At 39.3% G+C, this 10758-nt stretch overlaps 1 protein-coding gene across 2 annotated transcripts in view; it reads left to right on the forward strand.

Annotated features, from left to right (window-relative positions):
* Positions 1 to 3341, forward strand: part of COL1A2 (collagen type I alpha 2 chain) — a 51044-nt gene extending 47703 nt beyond the window's left edge. For both annotated transcript variants that reach the window (XM_029283259.1, XM_029283258.1), the window contains 3 exons: positions 609 to 799; positions 1685 to 1927; positions 2338 to 3341. In XM_029283259.1, coding sequence (XP_029139092.1) covers positions 609 to 799; positions 1685 to 1927; positions 2338 to 2484 — 581 coding nt within the window. In that variant the 3' untranslated portion in view covers positions 2485 to 3341. The remainder of the gene's footprint in view (positions 1 to 608; positions 800 to 1684; positions 1928 to 2337) is intronic.
* Positions 3342 to 10758: the final 7417 nt, after the last annotated feature.

Here is a 10758-nt window from a genome sequence, read left to right on the forward strand (position 1 = left end):
AAAAAAAAAAAAAAAAAAAAAAGTGCCGGAACTCACACACATCATACAACCCGCCTTGCCTACCGTACAAGGTTCCATCCAAAAAAGGTGCCGGAACTCCATTCTGGGCGTTCTATGACAAAAAAAGCCCTGCATATGCATGGCAATTTCCCATTTCATAAAAGAACAAAACAACCATAAACTCTTTCACTAAATGTGCATAAAAAGCAGACATTTGAACAACTGAGTTTTTCCATCTGTATATTCAAATGTCTTTCCTGAAAGTGGTGCTTTCTAATATCAACTTGTGTCTGGCTTCCAAGGATTTTTGGTAAACACATTTATTTAGTTCACCCAGAATAAGGGTTTTTTAATGCATTGTTTTCATATTTGTTATTTTTAAAGTAATGACTTTTTACTAAAATTTATAAAGCAGTTCTTTCTCCATAGTCTCGATTACGCAGTTAGCCTGGATTTCCATAGTATCAGGTGGCACCTTATAAACCTTTTAGATTATTATATTTGAAAAAAAAGATCAACATACTTTATCTGTATCCATGCTATTTCAACAGTTGAAATGTATATGGATCTCTGATATGTACCTAAATCCTTTTCTTTTTTTGTGACAGGTTTCTACTGGATTGATCCTAATCAAGGCTGCACAATGGATGCTATTCGTGCATATTGCGATTTCTCCACTGGTGAGAGTTGTATCTCTGCTAAACCTGGAAACTTCCCAGCCAAGAACTGGTACACTGGCAGGAAACCTGATGAGAAGAATCTTGTTTGGTTTGGAGAAACCATCAATGGTGGTACCCAGGTAGAGTTCATTCTGTATACCTTCTGAATCATATATGGGAGGAAATATTATTTTAACTTATATATTCTTTATATTAGGTTATGCTACATATAATACATTTATGTAACTCATCTCTGTTGCTTGCTGTCCCTGCAGCTCCATTTTTTCTCCTTAAAAAAAACTGCAGTTTACAAATAGCATGTTTCTGTAGATATTGCTTTCTTGTGAAGGTTGCTGCCACACTGACTATATGAGCAGCAAAACTTTCATAACTAAACACACACATGCATACAACACACAAAATAAATCAATAAAAGAAATTATTATGATTACATTAAGCAGACTCGTACCTTCCCTGTGCTAACAGCATGTTGTTGGGGAATTTAAGTCATAATCTATAGGTGCAAAGCTCCAGATTAGGGAAAACTCATCTGTTCCTCAAATCTTGTTTAAAACTGTCTAAACAAGTTAGTTACCACAACTGTGTGTCCTGATTAGATCCGTTAAACTCAGTTACATGTTTTGTGATGAGGTATATTGCTTTTACATCAATAAAAAATAGCTTCAGGAAAGATCACTAAGTTCTGGAAGGAGATAGTTTCTCTTCATGTGCCATTCATATTATTCATAAATGCATGGATCATCTCTTTGGAATGATTAGTCAAGTTATAACAAATAACCTGTTTCTGGATAGGATAAAAGTTGGGTTAATTGGAATTCAGTTTCTGTCTAGGAAACAGTTCAGTACTTCCTAGACTATCCATCAGTTATGATTATTTTTGGTTCTATAATGAAAATTATTTCTTCCCCCCCTCCCTCGATTATTTTAACTTTCACATGATCTTGCCTGCCATTTAAGCACAGAGTATGTGATAGTTTATTTCTCTGATTTCATTTTTTTTTCAGTTTGAATATAATGAGGAAGGTGTGTCTACCAAGGACATGGCTACCCAACTTGCTTTCCTGAGGCTGCTGGCTAACCATGCTTCCCAGAACATTACTTACCACTGCAAGAACAGCATTGCTTACATGAATGAGGAAACAGGCAACCTTAAAAAGGCTGTGGTGCTGCAGGGATCCAATGATGTTGAATTCCGAGCTGAAGGCAACGGCCGGTTTACTTTCACTGTTATTGAAGATGGCTGCTCTGTAAGTTCTACATTACTTCCTGCTTGTAAATGTCTTTAATTTTTTTGAGGGGCTTGGTAGAAAAGTAGGCCTTAAATTCAGCTTTTAATTACTGAAGACCACTTTGGTTCTGCCCCTGCCTTTGAGAACACAAGCTCCAGAACATTCAAGAGTGACTGGTATGGCCCTCAAACCACTGGAAATGGAAAGGTCATGAGAGGAATGACAAAAGCCCAGAAATGGGACTATGAGGGGAACAGTGAGAAGAGACGTGATTGGGCTAGAGGTTGAGATCTGCAGAAGAGTGAGCGTATGGAACCACAATTCAGTGCAAGGGATTATATCATAGAAGCCTTTACCGATTTTTGATAACAGCAGATCAGTGGATGCCTTAATAATGTTTTTAATTATTCACTATCATTATCTTGCAGAGAAAGACCAATGAATGGGGCAAAACAGTGATTGAATACAGAACAAACAAGCCTTCCCGTTTGCCCTTCCTTGACATTGCACCTTTGGACATTGGTGGCGCTGACCAAGAATTCCGTTTGGACGTTGGCCCAGCCTGTTTCAAATGAATGAACTAAAACTAACTTAAAAACAAAACAATTTTTTTTTCTCTCTTTGCCATTTCTTTTTTTATACTGAAAGCTGACTCCTTCCATTCTTCTGTTCATCTACTTGCTTAAACTTTTGGCGAAAAAGAAGGAAAAGGATTTTTTTGGGAACGTTGTGCAATGCAATTTAATACAGCCCCAAAAGGAATCAGAAGTTTTTCAAGATTTTGTCACCTTGTTGTGGAAAATGTCAGCCTTTGTGTAAAAAAAAAAACAAACCAAAAATATAAAAAAAAACCAAATAAAAAAATTCCTGAAAGTTTGCACCATTTGTGGCCTTTGAATATCTTCCACAGAGGAAGTTTAAAACCACAACTTCCGAAGGTTTGAACTACCTCATACATTTTTAAGCCAAGTGTGATCCACATCCTTATACATATGTTCTGAGGTGCTTTTGGACCCATTCATAGTAGAAAGGTGCTGATTCAATATTACAGAGTATATTACAATACTTGAAATTTAATGGTGCTAGAATCATTTGGGGAAAACAAAACAAAACAAAACAAAACAACCAATCCCTGCCTTTCTGTATTAAGTTGTATTGTTTATTTGCAATCTGTCTGAGAATAAATTAAGAACGCCCCATTTTACCACCAGATTAAGCATGTGGATCATTTCTTCCCACACCCCATCTTCATCTTTTTCTTCAACATCAGGTGTCCATGCTTTTAAATCTCATTTTCTTCCTCTGCAATGGGCCAAAAACGAATCATCATTTCTCAACAACAAAAATTGTACCTATTTTGTATATGTGAGATGTTTAAATAAATTGTGAAAAAATTGAAATAAAGCATGTCCAGTGTTCCAAAAGAAACCAATGATGAGTAAAGTTCCTTGCTTTAATATATCTATTGATATTTTGCACAATATTTACTTTCTAACTTTTCTTGTTGCCTATTAAAACTTTAAAAGGTAGTAAGATTTGCCTTTGCTCCTAGTGCGCATGACTGTATTTTGGGTTTTCTTATAAGCAGAAACTACAGGAAAATAAATCTTTCCTGTTTTAATCCATCCAAACATTGATGAATGAAACAAATTAATTTTTTTACTTTAACAAAGGATTTGATAATTTTTATCAAAGATCCATGACATTGGAATGCATTTTAGAACACACATGCTATAAAATTTATTGACTGATTTATTAAACTAGTTTATATGGCTATCCAACTAACACTTAGGATACTCTGGGTGGCTTACCATATTAAAATCCAACATAAAAATCATAAAGTTCTTTGCATTAAAAGATTCCTGCCTATTGAAAGCTAACATACACTTGTAATATTATATTCTTAATATGTTAACTTACTAGGTAAAAGGAACTGCTGAAAGCACCCATAACACTGAAGTGACACAGTCTAAAACATTTATTCTATATCATTTTTTGGAAGGTATGCTCAGTTGGTCTCAAACAGAATTGTTCCAAAATAAGAGTGGGTTTATTCTCAAAATGAATTATTTCATTATTGGGTTTAACTAGAGAACTATCCTGCAATTCCCAGGGAATTCGCAGGATTCTGGGAATATTGTAACACAATGAGACCTTTACTAATCCTGACAAAGCAAGGGCAGACTGTTACTATTTGGTTAGGAGGCCAAGAAGATATTTCGAAACTGGACTATACACTAGACTGAAAAATAGAAGCAAAATCTTTGAGGGGGGGGCATCCATTTTCATAGTCCCAGAAAAAAGTATCTTTATAGTCCCCAGGAGTTAAATTCGATGTTTAGAATGCAGTGTCTACATACTGATGTTAAAGAAGTTTATGCTTTACTGAAAAGTTCATGCACATCAGCAAGCTGTCAATTTTATCTAATTTCATAGAGATTAGCAATAGCACTTAGACTTATATATTACTCCATAGTGCTTTACAGCACTCTCTGAGAGGTTTACAATGTCAGCGTATTGCCCCCAACAATCTGGGTCCGGCTTCAGAAGGCTGGATGGTTGAGTCAACCTTGAGCCAGTCAGGATCGAATTCTTGGCAGTGGGCAGAAATAGCTTGCAATACTACATTCTAATCATTGGGTCACCACACTACATTCTCATACCTACAAATTAAATGAAACTGAAGCAAATGGTCTTATCAGCTCTTGAGCAGATTCAGTCAAAATAAATACACTTATTTTTTTAAAGAAAAATCATCTTGAAGTAGTCCATATGCCTGGAAGAGATGTCATGTCATTAAGAATATTATCATAATGGCTTAACTACATCTTACATTATGGAAAAGGCCCAATCTCTATGGAAAGCATGCAATCAATGGATAGAGAACAAATCTGTCCTGAACCATTGTCTTCTGCTTGGAAAGGTGTCAGAGAAATAATACATTTAGAAAAAAATAAAATGCAGTTTATTTTTTCATCAAGACTTCAAGTCCTTTAACTATTATACCTATCATACAGCGTTAAAGATACTGACATTTAAAAAGAAACAAACACGTTATTTTTATAATAAGATGCTGTCTTTAAGTAAGATACTTCTGAACAGATAGAATATGTATCTATCTCCATTTTCAGTTTTCAGACCAAAACTTTATTTATTTAGCCAAACAATCCATAAACAAAGGGAGAATGAAATAGCATTACCCTATAAACATCAGGTTAAGATAATTCCCAAACTGCAGACATACAAAAAGAGAGAAAGAAAAAAGAAATTGAATCTCTAAAAGACAATCCCAAAAGCTTCCCAGGAAGATACTGAAGATAATATTGACTGGGGGAGGGGAGGATGGGGGGGGGGAATGGATTTGCTTGGAGTTCTAGCAAGAATACTCTGTGCTGCATTATTTTGTTCTAGAAATATTCTCCACAAAAATGAACTCTTAAGATCTATTCTCGATCCTCAATAGTGTAGTTTTGGAAATCATTGAAGGCCTGGCCACAACACACAAGCTGCACGTAATTGCAATCTCCTTCCTGCAATCTCACAGAGTTCTTCCTAGAGTCATGCCATGGAACAACAACATGATTTTTACCTTAAAATCAATAAAAAAAATATCTATTTTTAGCTAAGTGCTTCTAAGTGCTTATACTTCAAAAATATTTTTAGAAGTTGCAAAAAAAGAGAAGAAAAATTATAAAGCCACTTCCCTCCAGGGACATTAGCCCATCAATACTATGATTCTAATAACAATTTTTTAAATATTGGGAAATTGGTAACTGGATAGACAATACAGGTAGTCTTTGAGTTACGAGTGTAATGGAATCTGTCCATTCCACTCGTAACTCAAAAACTCATAGAGTGAATCTTGTACTTTGAATAAGATCACTCCAGTGGTGGGATTCAAATACCTGAACAACCGGTTCTATTATGTAATGCAGGCCTGGGCCTCCGATGCCTAGAACGGACTTCCGGAAGTGGCATCATGCACTTCCAGTGGGCTGTTCTAGGCCTGGGAGGCCTCCTCTAGGCCTCCGATGCCTAGGACGGACCTCCAGAAGTGGTATCCATGCACTTCCGGTGGGCTCTTCTAGGCCTGGGAGGCTTCCAAGGTCTAGACTGGACTTCCAGAAGCCATCCGGTTTTCCAAATTCAGGTAAATTTAGCTACCGGTTCTCCTGAACCGGTGCGAACCAGTTGAATCCCACCACTGGATCACTCCCTTGCTCGTTAACACACACACGGCTCGTTAAGTGCACATGAGGTATCTCAGGGTGAGGAAAGCCATGGGGAGAGCCTAGTGGTGGAACAGGCCCCCAAGGCCTCCCTGACCCACAAAAATACCTAATGTTTCCCCTTCCCTTCCTGCTGTGCCGGACTCACTTACCTTGAAAAGATCTGTCTCTTCTCTGCCACGGTTTCTGCCTTTGAGGGAGAGGAGAGTCGATGGAAACTCTTGGGTGCCCGTAATATCACGAGAGTTCAGGCACCGATCCTCTTTTGCAGAGAATGGAAACCTTGCGGTGTTTGCTCCTACCCCCTACTCCTTTCCGCCACTGACGGAACAATTTTCACCAGAACAGAGACCTTGGGGGGACTGGAAGCTCTGTTGGCATGCAAATGCACACTTAGAAATGGAGTGCCTCGTTTTGTGACTCCGTTTTTCCTGGAGAAAGCCATTTCTCAACCCCTTTCCTAGTGAAAACAAGCCTCTGGAAGGAGCACACTTGCTCTGGAGGCTTTTTTTTTTTTTGGGAGGCTTGCTCTAAGAAGAGCAAGGTCCTCTTTTTCCAAAGGCTTGTTTTCTCTAGGAAAGGGCTTGATAAATGGCTTTCTCCTGCAAAAACTTACCGCATGCCGGGCAACAAAAGAAGCTTGTGGGATTACCGGTTAAAAAAAAAGTTCAATTAGACCTTCCAACTTTGTGAGAAAAAAAATTCCGCAAGAAATTAGAAGGTTGGATTGAACATTTTTTTAGTTTCACAAACTTCTTTTGTTGCCCTGCACACGGAAAACGGAGCTGGAAAGGAGGCTAGTGAAGGAATGTGGTTGCCCTGGAGTGGGAGTTAGGATTTGGCATTGTGGATCCCTGGGGTGGGGGTTAGGATTTGGCATTGTGGATGCCTTGGGGTGTGGTGGGGGTTAGGATTTGGCATTGTGGCTTGTGGAGTGTTTGTGCTCTGGTGGGGCTATTCAAAACTCAGGGATTCCATGGAAAGGAGCACTCCATTTCTCAAGCGCCCCATTCCCGGCATACAGAGCTTGCAGTGTCTGCCAGATCTCTGTTGGGATAAAAAGTCTTTTAGCTCCTATAGAGCGTTTCCAAACGCAGTCACTCCCTGCATTTGGAAGTGCTCTATAGGTACTGAAATATTTTTTATCCAAACAGAGATTTGGCAGAAGGCTCTGTTTCTCAAGCGCCCCATTCCAGGCACATGGAGCTTGCAGTTTCTCCCAGATCTGGCAGACATCTGGCAGAAACTGCAAACTCCATATGCCTGGAATGGGGCGCTTGAGAAATGGAGCCTTCTGCCAGATCTCTGTTGGGATTTAAAATGTTTCAGCACCTATGGAGCGCTTCCAAACGCAGGGATTGGCTGCATTTGGAAGTGCTCTATAGGCACTAAAAGACTTTTTATCCCAACCGAGATCTGACAGAGACTACAAGCCATTTCTCAAGCCCCTTCCTGGCACAAACGGAGCCAAAGCGCACCTCACTCTTATTGAGAGCAATCCTGCGAAAACAAGACTCTGGAGTGAGCTGGACATATTGAGAGCAACCCTGCTCTGCGCCTCCATTTCCTTTCACTCGGAGCAGAGAAACTCAAGCCGCTGCCGATCAATGAGTTAGGATGATAAGGAGAAGAGTGGTGAGGATTTGTGCCAGCCAGCCGGCCAGGCAAGCACTAGGTTGGGTGAGGTGGATGGTTGGCTAGGAAGAGAAATCATGGCCAATCAGGTGGTTGCCGCTGCTGTCAGCTTGGACATGGATACAAGGGACCTGGCCCCACGATGCCTCCACACTCAGTTGAAGGCTTTGTTCCTGTCCTCAAACTAAGGCTGGTGCACATGAGCAAGCAGGGCATCCGGGCCACAGATGACATTGGTTTCTGTGCCTGGCCGACTTAGATTCCACGTTTTGCCACATAGGCATGCAAACGAAGTAAATACTTCCCCCTCCCCAGAGAATGGAAGTTTCCGGGGGCCATGATCTCTTTTGCAGAGAATTTGTATTTGAACTTGCACGATATTACGGTATCTAGGAGTTTCCATTGTCAGCACAAAAAGCATTTCCAAGCTGACTCTCCTCTCCCTCAAAGAGAAAGAAACCGTGGCAGAGAGGAGACAGATTTTGCAAGGCGAGTCTGGCACAGCAGGGAGGAGGAAGCGGTTGTGGGGAGTGGGGAGAGGAATAGGGTGAATATTGCAGAGCCTCTGCGGTCGGTGTCTCGTAAGGGCAAATGACTGCGTGGTGCTAAAATAGTTGTAATTTTGCTTGTAAACACTAGGGGGCGCTGATCATGTAACTTTGAACAAGCGTTAAGTGAACGCTCGTAACTTAGGAATTACCTCTACATATATTGTCTTAGCCCTTGGCAGCATCTGGCTGATCTTACTAGTCTCAAAACCTAAGCAAAATCATACCATTAGTAATTGGATAGTAGGGCCCTGAATTTTCTGATGATCTCTACTATCCAATTACTAATGGTATGATTTTGCTTAGGTTTTGAGACTAGTAAGATTAGCCAGGGCTATAGACTAAACTGGGGGGGGGGAGAGATAATATAAAAAAAGGAATGGAAATCCGCTTCCATCTTATACAGTACTTAGGACAAGAGGTTTGCTCAGCCTGAAGCAAACTTTATCTTTTTATCTTGCAAGTGTTTATAGATATTCCCTTGCAGTTCAACTGAATTAGGTAAATGACTATAGCATCATATGTGCATTCCTCTGCATAGTTCTAAGACACGTACGTGGTGAACTTCTTTGTTAGGGATGTGGCATGTATCAAGCAAACTATCAAAGAAGGGGGGGGGGAGAAACTAAGCTTCCTTAGATCTATTGCATGGATCCAGAGTGCCACCTATTGTCTTAGAAAGAAATTGCAGAACTATAGAAATTCCAGGATCAGACTTTTATATATTGTACATGCAACTCTACATGACTGTGTATAATACATAGATATTAAAGAGCTTAGAGACAGATTTTGGACTTAAAAATATTCTAAATAATTTTCTAGGTATCAAGTCAATAACTTTTCTTGTTCAGTAACTCATGCATGTTCTCTCATGTATAATTCAGAATTCCAAGGGAATGATAAATAAAATAGGAGGAAAAGGTTCTACATACGCAAGGCCCTAAGCCAAGAATCACTTCTACAGGTAACTGATGTATTCCAAATAGCTAGTAGGCTACAGAGCACTGTCCAATAATGTGATGACATTAATGGAAGAGGCAGTATTGATTTGTTTGCCCTCTTGTTTTTAATTGTTTGAGGGAGGTTGGAGGTTTTAGGTTAGGATAATAATGGTGAAGGAGGTTTTTTTTTTTAGTATTCTTAAAATTCTCCTGCCCTTGGAACAAAATTGTATTATTGAAATTCCACAATTTTATCATGGTGTATCAACTGATTTTAAATCATTTAGTGGATAAGAAATAAGGATGGGAATGGGAGTAGTTTGGGTCCTAATGCTCACAATCCAAAAGAGAGAAGGAGGTAGAGACAGAAAAAGTGCATGTTACAGCTAAACAGCTGCTAGATGCTTTATCTCCTAGAGATGCTGCACTAAACTATTAATTGTGGCTTACAAATCACGCTGGCTGCGCTTGTTGACTAAAGTGTGTGAGTTCTAATTGTCTTATATCTATATCACTTTTGGAGCTCAGCACTTAAATCCCAGTATTTCATTTTGTTTTAATCATAGTTGCCTATCTAACATTGTTCTACAAAGCTTTTAAGAAGTGTAATATACCAGATAAACTAAATAAAAATGTTTAAAATACATTTTAAAACTGGATTTGTGTTTGATGCTAAAAAGGCTTGCCAGGCAGAGTGCTCACAAGGAGAAAACACAACAGATAAAATTGGGGGTGGGTGGGCACAGAGCCCAAAGGGACTTTCACATTACAACCCAAAAAATGGCAAATAGTGATATTCTGGAAAAGGTTAGCAAACCAATGGAGGACCTGTGGCTGAGGAATAGGGCCTGTTGGCTGCCCCTGCAACATGATCTCAACAAAGACCCAAACTCAGGAGCCAAGGGAGCAAATTGTGAAGCAAAGCAAGTTAAAAACATTGCAGTGAAAAAAACTTTTTGTTCAAAGGTCCAACTCAAAACTGAAGTTTTTATGGGCATTTTGTAGAGAACCCAGATTTGCTGTATAAGCCAAGAGAGAATCAGAAAATATTTTATTGTTTCAGGAGGATGTTCTTATATTCTGGGAAGAACACAATGTCAAGCTATTTTCATATTACCAAGAAAGAAAGCTACCTCTACCAGCTTATCTCTCTATTTCATGATGGTCTTCCATCTGAATAGCTCTCAAACTCAACCTGCTTAGCTCACTAATAGGGGCAGCAGAAAAAGATCCCTTCTCCCAAAAGGGGAGCTTGCAACCCATAAAGTTCTAAAAGTCAGGGCAAAAATTTTGTTAAGTGGAAAAGAAATTTATAGTGCCCAATATTCTGTGCCAATCATTTTCAAATGTTGGATGTCACTCTTAGCTTCCAGTCAGGTTTGCACATTCCTCTCAAAATTCTTCACAGCCATGGTTTTCCTTAGTACATGACCACTGGCTGCCCATTTTCAAGGGTTGTTTTCCTGCCTTAGCTCTTAGTTCAGTGCATCCAGGTT

The sequence above is a fragment of the Protobothrops mucrosquamatus genome, unplaced genomic scaffold, assembly GCF_001527695.2.
Source record: "Protobothrops mucrosquamatus isolate PMUCROS unplaced genomic scaffold, P.Mucros_1.0 scaffold45, whole genome shotgun sequence".
NCBI lineage: Eukaryota > Metazoa > Chordata > Lepidosauria > Squamata > Viperidae > Protobothrops > Protobothrops mucrosquamatus.